General features: G+C 40.8%; 1 protein-coding gene across 2 annotated transcripts in view; it reads right to left on the bottom strand.

The window, feature by feature from the left end:
- The window catches only part of nbas (NBAS subunit of NRZ tethering complex), a 177,545-nt gene that overhangs the window by 129,013 nt on the left and 31,658 nt on the right, over positions 1-16,874 (bottom strand). For both annotated transcript variants that reach the window (XM_005449591.4, XM_005449592.3), the window contains 6 exons: positions 13,977-14,055; positions 12,167-12,271; positions 11,819-11,955; positions 7,473-7,559; positions 6,173-6,326; positions 1,003-1,188 (listed from right to left, as the gene is read on the bottom strand). In XM_005449591.4, coding sequence (XP_005449648.1) covers positions 1,003-1,188; positions 6,173-6,326; positions 7,473-7,559; positions 11,819-11,955; positions 12,167-12,271; positions 13,977-14,055 — 748 coding nt within the window. The remainder of the gene's footprint in view (positions 1-1,002; positions 1,189-6,172; positions 6,327-7,472; positions 7,560-11,818; positions 11,956-12,166; positions 12,272-13,976; positions 14,056-16,874) is intronic.

Below are 16,874 nucleotides of genomic sequence, written 5' to 3'. Positions count from 1 at the left end.
TGCTTTGCTGTACTGTCTCTCTGATAAAGAAAGACATCAGACGCAGGCAAAGAGGGAGATTTAATCTAGGCGAGTTTGGTAAACACTCAAACACACACAACCACACACACACACACATACGTACGTACACACACACAGCGTCCAGAGGGAGTACCAGTCAAACAGCATGTGTTAGTGCAGTCAACAACATTTGCTGGCTGCCTGCCTGTGTGGCAGATACTACTGGCAATGGTCCTCATAGGCTAAAGCTGGCAGTTATTAGCTACAATTTAGAGGACAGCTCATATTATGTACTCCAAGGGGACCTGTAACTGTAGTACCTGCTATATAGAATAGCTTTCATAGCTCTCATGTTGCTGGAAGCTCGTATCATCAAATATGAGTGATTTCAGGAATGAAAAGGAACTAATTTACTTGGAGGCTGCCGTTCAATTAGTCTTTTAAACTTTTCTGTTTGTTGCCTATTCCAGTTGCAATTAGCATAAATTATGTTCTTTTAAGCAACAATCAAGGACAATAAAGTAACTATAAAGTGGAACTGTATGAAGAAATGTAATGGCAGGGAAATGGGAGGCAAGCTTTCTATTTGTTCAGACAATGAACACCCACACAGGCTGTGAAACAAAGCAAGCGGGCTGGGAAACGCAATTTAACAGCGTTGCGTGAGGAAAACAACGTTTGTCAACTGAGAAAAAAATAAATAAATTATTTGTATTCGAAAAGGATAAATAAAGGAAGAAATTATGAAATGAATGACATTCATTATAATAAAGATAAAAACAAAGACAATTAGAAACAGTAAAAAGTTTGGACACACGTACCCCATGCGTCCAAACTTTTTACTGGTATTTTATCTTCCAGTTTTTGTACAGAGTGAGCTTTTCAGTTACCAGACCTGCTGTGCATACATGTTTTTGTGCAGCTAAAAGTATAACAGTTTCTGTGGTGGGGGTCAACCTTTCCCAGTGTGCAGTTAAGCAGGTGGAAAATTAAGTCACGTACGTTTTTCATGAGCAGGCGGAGTTTGTCAATGTCGCTGAGCTGCTGCAAATCTTTAAGAGTCAGACCCAGTTCACATGATGTCTCATACACAAGTGTTTCCATGGTGACCAAGTCATCGCATAAGCGCTCCAGCCCGGGGATTTCCCGCTCCTTCCCAAGACGCACCAGCGACAGGGCGCAGTCCACCTGAGACAAGAAACAAAGAAAACCAAATGAAAAACACGCTTGAAAACAGGTTAGAGGAGGCTGACTACATGAATTCTACTTAAAAGTACATTGAAGAAACAAAAAAGACAAGATCAGTGGTCAACATCACACTTTCACTAACTCCTTAGTGTCTCCTATACTTGGACGTTTTAAGGAAAGAGCACTGTTAGTGAGATATTAAACAAGCTGTTACTGGGGTACTTTCACACTTCCATAATATTTTCAGTGCATACATTCATTCACACTGTGCATCACAAGTACACAGATGGTGTTGTGATAAAAGACCTGATGAAGGTCAAACAGTCGAGTGTGAAACAATGCACTGTACACTCAGTGGCTGCCGTTTTGGCAACGTGGGAGAAAGAACGAACGAATTTCCAGCCAGCTGTACAAAGATCTGTTGTCTCAGGCCTTTAGCTTACATGATAAAGAGCATATCAGCACTTTCATTGTTTAACAAAAGAAACACGTTCATAAACCACCAACAGCATAATTGTCAACAGTGACGAAAAATTTGCCACGTATACTTTGGGGCCACACCACCCTCTCACAGGAACAGGTTGAATAGGTTGCTGGAGACTCCTTCGCATCAAAAGGAGCCAGTGGAGGTGGTTCAGGCATCTGACTTGGAGTAGGTATGTCCTACTGGGAGGAGATCCCAACACATGCTATTGAGATTACATCTCTCACCTGGCTGGAGAGCACACTGGTAGCCCCTGTCTGCTCAGACTGCTGGCTCCGCAACTTGAATGGCAATAAAATGTGTCAACAGAGAGCATGTTATGTAATTTATGGAACAGTTTAATAGTTTCATCTTGTGAGTTAGATGAGAAGACTCTAGGGGCATCTATAGAAATGAAATCAAGCTAATCTTGGTTTCACACGCCCAAAGAATGTGTTCCAGGACTGTGCAGGCTCTTTTAGATGTTCTCTTACAGAGTCTAACCTGGATTTCCTCTTCTTCGGTGCAACCAGTGGTTTTCGCCTTGTTTTAAAGCCTCTGTGCTTCTATTGATGAACGTGTGTTAAACTCCTTGAATTGAAGCTAAAAATCTGCACTTCAATCACTTATGGATTGCTCAATTAACATCCGTTGTGTTGGTGTACAGAAACAAAACTACAAAAGTCATTATCGTTTGAATACTTATGGGCCAAACTGTGTATACAAACACACACACACACACACACACACACACACACACACACACACACACACACACTAACCCAACTTCTTAACCAAGACACTTGGGCAGAAGGTAAATAAAAAGCCTGTTTACAGCAATGTTCGTTCAATAAAAATTGTTGCCGAGATAACTGGACTGGGACGTGGAAAAAACAATATCCCGTCCAATCCAAAAGCAAATAATAGCTGTCAGTCATTACTAATATCCAATCATTAGTCCTTCCGCAATAAAACATTGAGCTTTTGGGCTTCCTGCTGCTCCTAATCGATACAATTCCATCCAGAAGAGCAACCAATCAATATGCAACCAGCTATATGCCGGCAATACGCCCAGCCAATTGATGCTCGGCCACCTGTGGATGTTAGCCAATCAATAGCAGATGCTGCTGGGTCCTGTGGTGATGATTGCTTTTTCTACACCTTTTAGAGACAGCGCACGCGTCCTTGCTGCATCTTTCCTACACAAAGGCACAAGTGCCCACGGGCACACACACACACACACACACACACACACACACACACACACACACACACACACACACACATACAATCAATGCAATCTTGTTGTCTTCAGCTTATCTCAACACACATTACTTATTGTCGAATAAATAATTGCATGTCTTCATTTGCAAAAAGTATCCCCACAAACACACACACATCCAACCCAAAACCCAAATCACCTTGACTCAGAGCCTGAGCAATTAGATACAACGAAAGGGGGAAGTCTATTGATCTAACTGTGAGTGAAGATCCTCCTTGTTCTTTCCACTCCTCCCTGCTCTCCAGAGATAGATTCCCCAGCTAACCACAGACAATTCAGATGTTGAAATCTCACACTTTTTAATTACGACCTCATCTCCATCCCCTTCCCTCGTCTTTCTGTAACACGACCCTCTCTCTTTGTGCTCTCCCCCTCTCGCCACAACGGCAGATTCCACTCTTCACTGTAATATTCCAACTCAATTTGATGCTTCTTTGTCTCTCACCCTCGTCCTATCACACTCCTTTCTTTCAAACGGAATTTTTACATTTTCTCATCAGCTCTGCTCACTTTTAATCCTGTTCCCTTCCCTCCCACCTCTTCGAAGTAACAGTCACCACACTGGCCTCCATTTGAACTCCCAGCCTGCCCCTTTGCCTTTTCTGTATGCCAGCCTCCCCGCGCTCTGTCTTGTTTTCAAAGCCACCCTCTCATTTTGTGCCATTTCGTTGCCAGCACAACAACCACTTGTTTTTAATATCCTTTATTCCTACCCTTTTACCCCCTTATAACTGGTGATTTTCTTCCCCACAGACAGCTCTTTCCATGAGATTGCTTTCCCTTTTTATCTCCACACCTATCTGTGCTGCCCTCTCCTCTTTCTGTGTTTGTAATACACTAACCTAACAAGGGCTGTTGCATCGGCCCAGCATTTATCTCCTCTTTCGGCTGCACTTCCATTCTCTGCTTGTCCTAGCTCGTGTCTCTCTCTGAGTCATCTTGTCAATCTTCCCATCAGTGTCTCGCCTCCTGCCACTTTGTGACTGGTTTAGAACACTCCAGTTTCCTCTGATGTGGCTCCTTTTAATCAAGCCCCATTTTACTCCATTAAAACGCTCTCCCAAGCATAAACAGGGCCAGATGATGAATGGGAGGAGGGTGCCAATAAGAGAGAACAAACGAGACGAAACGTAAAAAAGGGCAGGGAGAAGGGGTGGCTGTGGTGGGGGGGCGCTCAGCAAATGGCAGCAGAGATTTTCTGATGTATTTCTGTGTCACTGCTGCTCATGTGAAGAAAAAACAAAATGTGTGAAATAACCAGAGACGTGAGAGTTCAGGACAGTCCAAAGAGACTCCTGGAGTAAGATGTGATAGAGCAAATGAAGATGAGGTCTAATTAAAACGAACAAGGGAGAGAATGAAAGAGGGAATTGGTGTGATTCCTTGAGACTAACAAAGGCCTCCTTTTACACATGCACTCGAATTGCTCCCTTTCCTTCTCTCTTGAGTGGATGATGAAAGGCGCGATTCCCCAGTTGTCTTCAAAAATGAGCAATGGACCCCAAAATCTCTATTTCGCCAGCCTCTTTACAGCAAGTGGAAGGGATAAAACGGAGAAATGAAGGGGAAAGATATGACTGCACCCTAGTTAGTCCTTTCACAAAGACAAAGAGAGTGCTGTGACAACCTTGATCCATCACTCTGATGGAGGTAAAGAGGGGACGGAGCTGCAGCGTGGATAGTGTGGGTGGAGAGATCGGGCCGCTATAGCGTTTACGTCCCATTACTCCACTAAACAAGTCCTATCAAGTCTTATTTTTCACGTACAGCATCAGAACCCGGATGACATAAGCTTCGGTTTCTCTTCATTAGAAGTCCATATGGCAAATATGATAATAACTGTCACAGATCAGATCAAAGTGACCTTGACTGATGGAGACTGGCAACATCCCCTCTGCAGGCTGAATCCCAGCTTGTCATATTTTTCTGCCCTCATCATCTAAAAGAAGTGTGCGAAAACAATTGTCTTTTCAATAGCCAGATGTCTATTAATTCCTTTCTGCTGCTCCCCAGCTGTAAGATCCAATCGAGCAGAAGGAACGTTACCAGTCTACGTAAAAGGTTTCCCCTAACAGAAGAACTACGACCAGTTGGAAATGATTTGCATCGGTAATAAGGGACGAACAAACTAATTATAAGTTGCAAGGTCACCTGATCATTTTAGTCTCTAAAACAGCTTGGATGCTTGAGGGTTAAGGTTGAGATTACAAATAAAGGCTTTGTAAGGCCACGAGAGGTCAGCAGGAAAACATTTATTGCTATTACAGTCTGCAAGGTCAGGTAAAAAATTCTGCTGTCATAGGAAGGGTAAGATGCAATAGCTACTTAGATAGCACCCATGCTTGCACTTTTTTAATCACATGAAAATCAAAATAGCTGCAGAAAGGACTTTTTTTTAATGCTTCTTACTCTGCACCCTAGCTCAATCACTGCTACAGTTTTTGATTACCCAGCAAGCAGTTGTTTAGAGTGGCACCCTAAATCGGCATATACACGAGGAGAGACATGACATAGTGAACAGCAGAGAACTGCCCGATGACTTGCACCATTACAGCGCAGTGTTACCTAGAGTACTGTGCAAAAGTCTTGAATCACACGTCATTTCATTACATTTTGCTTCCAGGTCAAAGTAAGAAATTCTTGAAATTCTTCTCTATCATTGTTTGGCGCTGCATTTCAACCAGTGGTGTTGGAGATCTTCTCAAATGATGGAGTTAGCTACCATCAGATTTTCCTTTTGTTCCACCATACAATACCATCTAGAAAGCATTAGCAATGGATTCATTTTTCAGCATGACAATGAACACAAATACACTCCCAATCCCGTAAAGCATATGTGGATAGAAAAACATAAAAAGGAACATTAACAGTCATTGATTGGCCTCCCCAGAGCTCAGACCTCAACATTACTGAAGAAGTGTGGGATCATCTCCACAGAGAACAAAAGGCAGCCAACATCCAAAGAAGATTTTTGAATGTTCAAGAAGCCTGGGAAACTATTCCTGTAGACTACTTATAAGAAAGCTTGCTGAAGGCAGTGCAGGCTATGCTGAAGAAAAATTGGTAAGAATACCAAATATTGACTTTCAAGCTCATTAGAATTGTTAAAACTCTGGTTTTGCCAAATTCCCTAGAAAAATGTGAAAGAAATGAGGGGTGGCTCAAGACTTCTGCATAGTAAAACATAAACATATAGTGACTGACTGTAAGCTACAAGCTGATACGCAGAATGTTTGTACCTGTCTGGAGCAGGAGTCGATATCCTGGGCTCTGCTAATGTACCAATCAGTAAGCAGCTCTATGGAGGGCGTGGCTGTGCGGAATCTCAGCAGGTCTGGGGCTTCGTCATACAGGAAACTGTCATCGTCAAACAAATTCTGCTCCAGCACCGCTCTTAAAAAGAAAAAGACATGGATGAAGAGTGGTGTTTCCTTGCATGTGCACTTTATTCCTTTAATGATTTTTAGCTAGTCCGCTAGAGCGGGAACAGTTAATGAGAGAAAAAGGTCTTTTATTTTGGCGATAATTCATAGTTATGTGTTTATCAAAAGAAAAAAAAGAATCTTACAAACAGATTAAAACAATGCACTGATACAATTCTTTTTTTGTTGAGCCAAAAGCCATAGCCTTACTCCTGTGCCATAAGCCTATTTTGTTGCCCAAAAACATAGCACAGAGAGGATCGTGCTGCTGTGAATAATCACAAAAGGAACTGATCCTCTGCTGAAAATGTTCCCCTAAAAATGGACGATTTATCTACTACCTACAGTGCCCCGCTGCTTTAGGAAATTACTTGTTTGTTTGCTTCTTTTTTTTCTTCCTTTTTTTTTTTTTAAATGAAAGTAACACATTTGTGAACGAGATGCACGGGGAGAGATGCCCAAATATTAGTATTTAAAGACAGTTTAACATAGTAGGATTTTTGATAAGAAAAACACAGAATATCACCTGACTCAACGGTAAAGGAGTTGAGCAAAGAGAGGGGAGAGAGATAAGGAGGGAAACAGAAGCTGGAAGAGCACAGATATAACATAGCTACAAGAAAAAGAAAAAAAGAAACACTGCCTTAAACCTAGTCGCCAGGAATGTTGCTCCAATCACATTATCAAACATTCATCCTGTAATTCCTGGCCAAATATACAACAGTATGCAACTGCTGTTATGACTCCCCACAGACGAGCAACAAAAAAAATAAAAAATAAAATTGTAAATGAAGCCTGGCCTCCCTACAGAAGCAGGCAAATGGCATAAATTGGCAGTGCAACAAGATTTGGTATTAGTTGGTTATGGCTGTGTTTAACATTTGGATAATAGGATGTCATGTTTTGTTTCACAAAATGATGCCAGCACAAGCATCTGGCCTGTTTGGAGCATGAATTTTAACAATTCTACACTGCGAGGGGCTTTGTTATCCCGGGTATGGGCTGAGTTAATTATGAAGCGTTACGTCACATTTGTTTAACTGTTGGCTTTAATAATACTTTATGCACAGAGCTAGAATGCAGTACATTCGCCTCAGGGGTGATGTAACCTGTTTACCTGCACTCCTCTGCCTCACACCAGTCCATCTCTCTGTGTCTCTGCTCGTCCCACGGAATCAACACCAGCTCACCTCTGTCATCCAGACTGTAAATGAAAGAAAATGAAAAAAGCAAGATATACGAGAGGACAGAAGGAGAAAGACAGCAAGAGAGAGGGGTCAGTTTTTAGGAAAAAGCACACCAATACCAATAAACCGCAACACGCGACATCTACCCACCCAGGCATAATGGGGACCTTATAAATCAGCAAAGGCATTTACTGTCTCAAAGTAAACATGGCCATAAACTACAGCAAAACTAGAGAGCAAGCAACATATGGGAAATGGAAAGAGCAGAGTATAATAAGAAAAAGAAATGGGAGGAGGCAAAAAAACAAAATCACAACAATAAACAAGTCAAAGAACTTCTGAAGAGAGTCTGAATCGTGCCTCGGTTGTAAATAGCGGGGATTTTTATTTTCTAAACGCCACGTTGGTCCCAAGCTTTACTTCTTCCTGGTCTCCTTGAGTGTGACAGGTCTAAGGAAGATAAATAGGGGACACGTAAAAAAAAAGAAAGCCAAAGTGAAGAATGACTCTGTAGCTTCACGTGTCAGCGTTGACAGGACTCCGATGCTTGGACACAAACACCGTAACGACACGAATGCTAAGACGCCGGGGTGAACAAAAGCAGTTTTGTTTGGGGGTTTGTTTCTTTTTTCTAGGATTAATGCATGGCTTCTTGTTATCTATTTGTTTGTGGACAGAAAAATATGTACTGTGGCTGTAAAACTCAAGGAGATAGCGTGGGCTACAAATCATCTACAGCTTTGGTGCAGTTAAAGGCCGAGCGCACACACACGCTGCAGCAGTTTTTAGCACGGTCATAAATTCTGTCCAATCACAAAATACATAAGAAGCAAGCAGCAGCTGTGATTTATGTCAACACTCCAAAGCAGGAGGGTTTTTCACCAACACTCCAGCACCAGTTCATTGATTAAGCTTGGAACTTCAACACTAGGATAACAGAGATCGAGAAGCATAAAATCAGCCTCATTCACTGTTGGTTTTTTTTTAAATGACATTCCCTAACTCCCAGGTGCTCTTTCCTCATTAAAGACAGCCTAGTTAGAGAGTGGAAAGTAAATATCGGCGTGAGCGGCCAGATATCGATAGGAGGAATGAATTATTCTGTGCCTGCATCCCTGATCTACTTCGCATCGGAGAGGCAGGGGAGCAGGATTGAAAACAGCAGATGCAGAGCAAACCTGGAGCTGGAGTTTATTTCTGGTTTCCACAGAGATGACCCTTTGAAGCTACAGGCAAAGACTCCTTTAAAAAAAAAAATACATGCAGTATTCTCCAAGTCTACAGGTCCCCTCACAGACCTAATCAATATTACAGGAGAGTATTACCCCACCCCTTTCCAGTGAAGCAAGTTCAGTATATAGGGAGTAAGCACCAAACAGATGGCTTGAGCTGGCTCCGTCTGCTGCAGTGTGGGAGCGAGCGCTGTTGGAGCAGCATTTGGTGCTCACAAGCTGGGGAAAATAGGAAACTGCCCCACAGCGGCAGAGCCATGATGGATGCTCACTGCAGAGCCACAAGCGCCTGACCTCCATACAAACTCAGTCGTGGCTAATAAAAAGGGAGCTGTGTTGTAGTGTGCCTGTTTGTGTGCGTACGTGGAAACTACATGAACAATTATATCTATTTCTGTAGGGGTTTTTTTTTTTAAGTTGATGAATTTGCCACCCCCAAATACATGTTTCTTTATAAAGCAGTGGCAGAGAGAATATATCTGTAAAATCCTGTTTCTACAAATGATATGCTCATTTTGAATGTAATGCCAGTTTCAAAAAGGGTGGGACAGGACCATGTTTACAGCAGCGTTGCATCAGATTCCTTTAACACTGTGTTTGGCTGCTCAAAATTTATTTTCCTTGGTTCTTTTTCATATCAAAATTTCACTTTGTGACAGGTTTGGGCTGCAGGCAGTGCGCAGATTCATTCTGCTACAGCTGGATTATATGCTGGATGCTGTCTGGTATCATCTTGCTGAAATAAGCAAGACTTTCACTGAAACTTTTCTCCAAAACTTTATTGATTAGCATTAACCATGTCCCTCGGGGATGTGTAGGTTTCCCCCAGTTGCAAACCATCACATGGGCAAGCTGGAAGGTTTTGGATTATTTTCAAAAACAAAAATCCACCTTTGTTAATATTAGATGAGCTTAAGATCAGCACTTGAAAATATATTGCATATGGTCTTTGCATGGCTGACTTTGAACCTTTTTTTTGGATGCAGCGGGCAAGTGGTTTCTGGAAGTGTTTCTGAGTCTGTGCAGTTCTTTTTACCACAAAAAGCAGGTCCATTTTTAATGTAGGGGCACCCGAGAGCCCAAAGGTGATGGCAAAATTGGTTTTCAGCCTTGTCTTTTTCTGGTGTCTCTTGATCGTTTAATGATAAGACATACATAGATGATGAAATCCCCAAATTCCTTTCAATTTGAAACCAAAGAATATGATCTCTTTGAACTGCTGAACTATCTGACCATGTAATCTTCCAAAAAGTGGGGTGAACCCCAACACCCACCTTTTTTTCTGAACGATTTTGCCTCTTCTTCTTGCTAATTTGTTGACAACTGAGCTAATGAGTTGCTAAATGCTCCACCAGGTGTTTTTCCTTTTTAAGGATTAGACAATTTTCCAGCTTTTTTTGTTTGTTAATCCTGTAGCAACTTTTTGGACAGTTGCTTGAATCAGAATGACTCAAATATACCATACATATAAAAAAAAAATAATGATTTTCATTCTTACGCCTTTATACTCAATTACACATATGGTTTGGACAATTTGCACACTTGTACATTTACCTTTTATCATCATACTTTTTTAGATGCAGGGTTGTAAGATTTTCAGAGAAGCTAAAATGAAGTATCGAGGATTAAATAGAAAAACGAGTTACGATTTAAGGAAAAAGGCACGCCGAATGACTGGCTGCGCCCATCAGTAAATCCAGTCACTGCTATTAGTGAACCATAAAGAGGTGAGGAATGATTTCTTCCCTCCAAAACAACCCTCCATCACTCCTCGCTCCTATTCAGCATTTCTCCAAGCCCAAAGCCAAAAAATACAAAACAGGCAGTGCAGAGTGAAAACCAGGGGGAATAACACTGTAATAACAGACAATTGCATTTGTTCAAGCAAGTATCGTATCATTTGAAGGTGTTCGGCTTTGTTTGAATGTAAATTTAGAAGTAGCAATTAAGTCTCTCTCCTCTTATTTCATTGCTGTCTCTGCCAGCCCGTTAGCTGCGGTGCTGTGCGTACACGTGTGCAGTGACAGAATACACCTGTGTACGTGTGTGCTTTTTAATGACGGCAAAAAGATTCCCACTGTGAGAATGTGAGAAAGACTCTTGAGTGCACGCTCTGACTGAGGTGCGATTCCAGTTTTAGGTCATTTTAATTTAAAATGTAAAGGGATGTGCGACTCTTGCATTCTACAAAGGTGTGACTGTGGATTCTCTGGCATTAGAAAGGGTGCGAGTCCCAGTGGCGGTATACTTTTCTTTTTTCTTTGTAAACAATGCAGTTTCTATATCGAGAGTGTGAATTGTTGTAAAAGGGGACTAAAGAATACATTTGGATTACTTCAACACCTTCGCTTCAGCGGTTTGGGAAACAGCAACTCGTGTCTCATCAGCAACAAGAAAATTAAACCACAGACTGAGCATATTGTTATAATCCACTCTTCTCCTGGGAAACCTTGAGCCCTGTCGTCCATGGATGCCACTTTAGCACACAACACAAAAGCTACGTAAATATTGTTACATGCAAAGCAAGGCACTCCCATGCAAGACACGTTTATTCCTTCAGTAAACATGAAATCCTACCTTTGCTCTTTACGCAGACTATTTACCTGCATGCAAAACTTGCACAAACATGACTCTTCAATACAATTCAGACATCACAGGGATTTTTGGTGCATTTCAGGTACCAAAAATCTTGTCCCTGCCTACAGATTATATTTGTTTTGCAGATATTTGGTTATGAAGCTCATATCGCTTTGAACCACACCAAGCTTCAAATGAATGTTCTAGCTTTCCGAGTAAACATTATTTTTCAATGAGTCGTTTCATTTGGTTCTCTCAGAGTCTCGGCAAAAGATAACACAGAAAGGCTTCTACTTTTTTAGTCGTTTCCTCCATTTACTCTTGCAGGACAAATAAATCACACCATCTCAATGAGTTTTTCCCATCTATAATGCAAGTGTGCAGCGCTTGGTAAACCATTTATGTCTGCATTTATAAAGTAAACAGACATGGACCTTCTTGTAAGTGCGTATTTGTGCACCTCTTACCAGGCTTCCGGCAGCAAGGTGGTGTACTCATGTGGAGAGGTGGTTTCCGGAAAGTTGTCAAGAATAGGTAGTCGATGTTGGAGGAGTTCTGCTCCGTGATATGTGAAAAGAATGTCAAGAGCCTGCACGTTGCTCTCCTGTGGCCAAAAAAATGTATGTTAGAAAACGCTTAATGCCAATTGGTGCCTCGATTTTACCCTCGTGTGTGTCTAAATGACCTAACTGAATTCTCTAAAGTAGAGAATCAATCACATCCCTAGCTCCAAACAAAGACACATACAGTTAAAATAAAAAGATGCACAGAGATAATTAGTGAGACATTCTGTGGGAGTGTGAGGCCAAGGTTACCCTGGCGTAGTTTCTTGCTGACAAAACAATGTTTTGACTTCGGAACTTCTTGAAGAACTCTGCATCGTATTTCTCCTCCGCTGCATGAGGGCCGCCAAGTATTTCCTGGAAAGTAGAAAGCAAGAGAGAAAGAAAGAGAAAATACTCAGAGAGAGATACACACACACACACACACACACACACACACACACACACACACACACGCATACATCTACAGTTCATGAAAAGAAATTTGTGAGTCAGAGGGTTATCTTTCCAGAATAAATGTTATGACTGGAAAGGAATTCAGAGTAAAGATGCGAGGGAAAGTGCAAGTAGAAGATGTGACTGCAAATGAAGGCACTAAAGCAAAGCCAACAGAGATGCTATTTAATTTTTGTGGCTTACAGCTGTCTTGTCCTTTTAGTTGGAGTCATCTAAATGTGTGCATGTGTGTGTGTGTGTGAGCATATGTCAGGATGGACCATTTGTTGTCCTGGAAAGAGGGATTTATGTGTATTTGTGGTTATAAAATCTCTGTAGCATCCATTATGCCAGAGCATGTGTGTGTGTGAGTGTCTTTGTGCAGAAGAGTGTGTGAGGCATGTGTGTGTCTGATGGATAGCTTTTGAATGGGGTCCTATGCAGACGGAGCCAGCCCAAGTCGGGATGATAAAAACGCTAATATCATATTCATAGACAGCCAGAGAAAATGTATCGGGGCAAAAGGAATCTGACGAGTACTGCAGTTACCATGACAATGTCCGAATGAAGAGAGAAACGTCATTCTGTCTGAGTCAAATATCTAGAAGGATAAAATCTCATCTCTCCTGTATGGGAGCGAGTAGGGCCCTGTTCATCCGTGATAAGGGTCTGCATGTTAACATTACTCACTGTGAATCTGAAATCCACAGTTTTAAGTAGTTGCAAGTGTCTGCTTTAAGCACGTATCTATCCATCTATGTAGCACTGAAGCAGAGATATTGTAGGCCTATTAGTAGTGAAGTTAAAATAATACTTCTCAGTGTCAGTGCTAGCTTTTTACCAGATCAACTATAAATTCTTCACATACTTAAAATGTCTGTCATGGACATAATTTCAATTAAAAAAAAAATGGCAGATGAGAAAAGCCTATTAGCATTGAACGGACTGCACATTAAAGTCGAACGCATTAGTTTGCCAGTAGGAAAACAACTATGAAATAAAGACTACAATGAAAACAAAGTTTTTTCTTCATTAATATTAGATTCATTAAATAACCTCTACTTTAACATAAATGTAATAGTAATTAATGGTTCCTCAAATGCAATCTCTTTCCTCTGAAGTCTCTCCTGAGTTTAGTTACCAAAATCTGTTAAGTCACTGCTTGCAGTAGTTTTAAATATGATGGAAAAAAACAGACTTTTTTCAATTAATGTTTTTTTGCATCGCATTTAAATATTCTAGGAAGATGATATTGCATTGTTGATCCGCAGAGCCTCAATTTACTTAATTTCTTCATTACGTGTAAATAAAATTAAAATTGTTGGGGCTGAATATTGGAAATTTAATTAATGAGTTTCTTGTTCGGGAGAATATTATGCACCAGCTAAACAAAAGAATATTAAGCAACAGTTGAATAAGTTCACTGGGTCCAGCTCTCCCAAAGTGAATATTTACTGAGATTCTCTTTAGTCTTCAAACATGCATCAAGTTAATTACTCGATAGGCTGAAAAAGTAAACAGCAAATTTATTGATAAGGATAACTGTTGTTAGTTGCAGTCCTAATGAAATCCATTTACTTGGGAAAATGTGGAGAGTTCATTAAGTCAAAGGGCTGATTGTTGTTACCTCGTATGTGGCGAGCCGGTCCAGGTAGGAGAGAAGCTTCAGTCTGCTCCGACACAGTTCCTTCTGCTCCAGAGTCAGCCTAAGCATGCAATCATATTTAAACACGCAAATCAGCACCATACCAGCACAAACAATTTAACACAATTGACATGAGACCTCCAACACAATGACTTTGACTACAGAAATTAACTGCAATCAAATCAAACGCCAAGCCCAGTGTGTCGTCTGCACTAACTCACACCTTTGCTTTAAATTAACTGTAAATTGACCTTACACAGTAAGCCCACAGGGACCTATATAATAAGGCCTGGGACTGGTGACTACAATACCATACCATGCCCTCTAAACCTAATCATTTTCCAACAGCAACAAATCAACTCCTTATGACCACAAGAGCCACTCATTCAGGTGTTATGTATAGGATGCAAGCCGTCAATGAGGTGAGCGATTGCCCAGTGAGAACCAAATCCATTTTCAATGTCATTTAATCACAACCATAAATAAAGGGGATGGCCACAAACACCAAGGCACTGTGCTATATAGGATCTACCTAAAACTCAATCACTCAAGGTACAACCAAAAGAAAGAAACTGCATGGCTGAAAAATACTAGGAGTGGTCAGATAGACCCCCTCGGTTCACACATAAGGTAAAATAAAACATTTTTTTAACCACATGCTCACACACCCTCCAAGTTCAATTCACAAAGAAACAATCCAACCAGGTGAAGCAGGGTGCAACCCCTCTTATAAACTTGACCTGGATCAACTGCGATGTGACCACAGGGGAGTTGACCTCTCCACCGCTGTCTTAATCCCAAATCCCTCATTACAGAGTGCGCTATCGGGTCTTATCGGGGTCCTCTACACAGACTAACAGAGATTAACACTGGCTCAACACACACTCTGGCACATCAAAGAGCGCCGGCTTAGTGCTAGTACTAGTGGTAATTACTGCTGTGCTTCGTTTCTTCAGAGCAATGTAAGAAAAGTGGAGATGGAGGAAGGAGAGTGGTGGCAAGCGAGGGAAGGAGGAGAGATGAGATGTTAGAAAGCAATTTTAGCCATCTGCTCTCCTCTTGAGGTTTTGAATGATGGCTTAATGATAACTTCCAAGAAAGGCTCTGAAATCTAAAAAGAGGTGACAGGATATCTCTGTAACTTAATTTGGTTGAGAGGAGTTCTGACAAAGCTCTTCTATTACTCTGACATAGTTTATTAAATGACATGCAATAATACAGAATGTGTCAAAATGTACTGTTAGCCATGCTATAAGTGATATAGCATGTTCTAAAGATATTACTGATCCTCTGGGCATCTTTGTTTTCTTTATTGAGCAAGTAGATATTATTTAAAGTAAAATGTCTCGGTAGCTACTTGATATCTTTTGGATCTGTTATCGTTTAATGTTTTCTATATATACACAACACATATACAACACTACTGAGACACTGGCACTCCAGCAGGTCTCTGCTCATCTTTGAATAGTATTTAACCAATGTTATGCCAAAAAAAAAAAAAAAATCATGTCAAAGGATTAGACATCCACAGCCCATAAACCGTAAGGGAACTATCATGAAAACATTCGTAACAACAAACCTAATGAAACACTTAAATCACCTTCACCCAGATGAATACGCCCAGTTTGAAGATGTTAATAAAAGGAAAATTGGCTAAAGCTAATGTTATCCAAAGCTCAGAGCCAGCCACAAGACAGCAGCCTGAATTGAGCCTCTGTGAACAGTAAAAAAGACTGAAGCAATTACAAGAGCAATTATGGCGACAAATCAAAAAGAGAAATTGGTCAATGTCCTGCTGCTGACATTGAACCTTTTCCAGAATGTTTAGAACTGGTGACATCCTAAACATGCTGGGAAATGATGCAAGTACCTGGCATTTGTTTTTTTCTTATACAAATCTGTTGCACCTGCTTTTATTTGGTGAGGTAAAGTATATCAGGTAAAGATGGATATGAGGAGCAGAACACTTTATTTTCAGAGTTGCTTAAGAGATAGAAGATCATCCAAGTTACTGCAGTTTGGGGGGGCATTGTAAAATGATTAATTTATTTCATTATGAAAATAAGATTTTTTTTAAAAAATGACCAAATGCTGAAAAGTGATTAACTGGAAATGGAAGTAATATAAAATGAATATCAATCACCCTCGGTCTGGAGCTCCATGCAAGACCAAGACGATGAGAAAGGTGGGGGATCAACCCAAAACTATACAGGAGGAGTTTGTTAATGACCTGAAAGCAGTCGGGACCACAGTCACCAATGTACTGAAATACTACAGCACCCACAAGGTCCCCCGGCTCTTCTTAAGTTCGCCAGTGAACATCTAAATGATTCAGAGAAGGCTTGGGAGAAGGTGGTGTGGTCAGATGAAACCAAAAATCCAGCTCTTTGGAATAAGCTCCACCCACCATGTTTGGAGGATGAGAAATGATCAGTGTGACCCAAAAAACATGACCACTGAGTAGGAACCATTATGCTGTACATGCATGTATAGAAATACAAAGGACTCCATAGGCCTGGTAGAAGCTTTAAGAAGCTGTAAGCATGGCGATGTCAGTACTGTAAAACGCTAACTATACAGACTTTATGTATATATCTTTAAATAAAATGTATCACTTTCTAAATAATAATAACAATAATAATAATAATAATACTAAATACAGAATATAATGTCCAGTTTAAGACGTTAAGGTCATTGATAAAAATTTTAAACAACACCATTGTGCTAGAGCAGTATTGCAGAAACAGCCACCAATATGGCTGAGACATGGCTGAATGTTTGATTCAGGTCGACATCTCTTGCTTTTAAATTGCTAATCTTACAGCTGAATTCCACTGAGATACAGCATAAACAGGGTGTGCTGTAATACACTGTTATACA

Source organism: Oreochromis niloticus, linkage group LG15 (genome assembly GCF_001858045.2).
Source record: "Oreochromis niloticus isolate F11D_XX linkage group LG15, O_niloticus_UMD_NMBU, whole genome shotgun sequence".
In the NCBI taxonomy this organism is placed as follows: Eukaryota; Metazoa; Chordata; class Actinopteri; order Cichliformes; family Cichlidae; genus Oreochromis; species Oreochromis niloticus.
The sequence above is the reverse complement of the archived record's forward strand: the minus strand, read 5'-3'. Positions and strand labels throughout refer to the sequence as shown.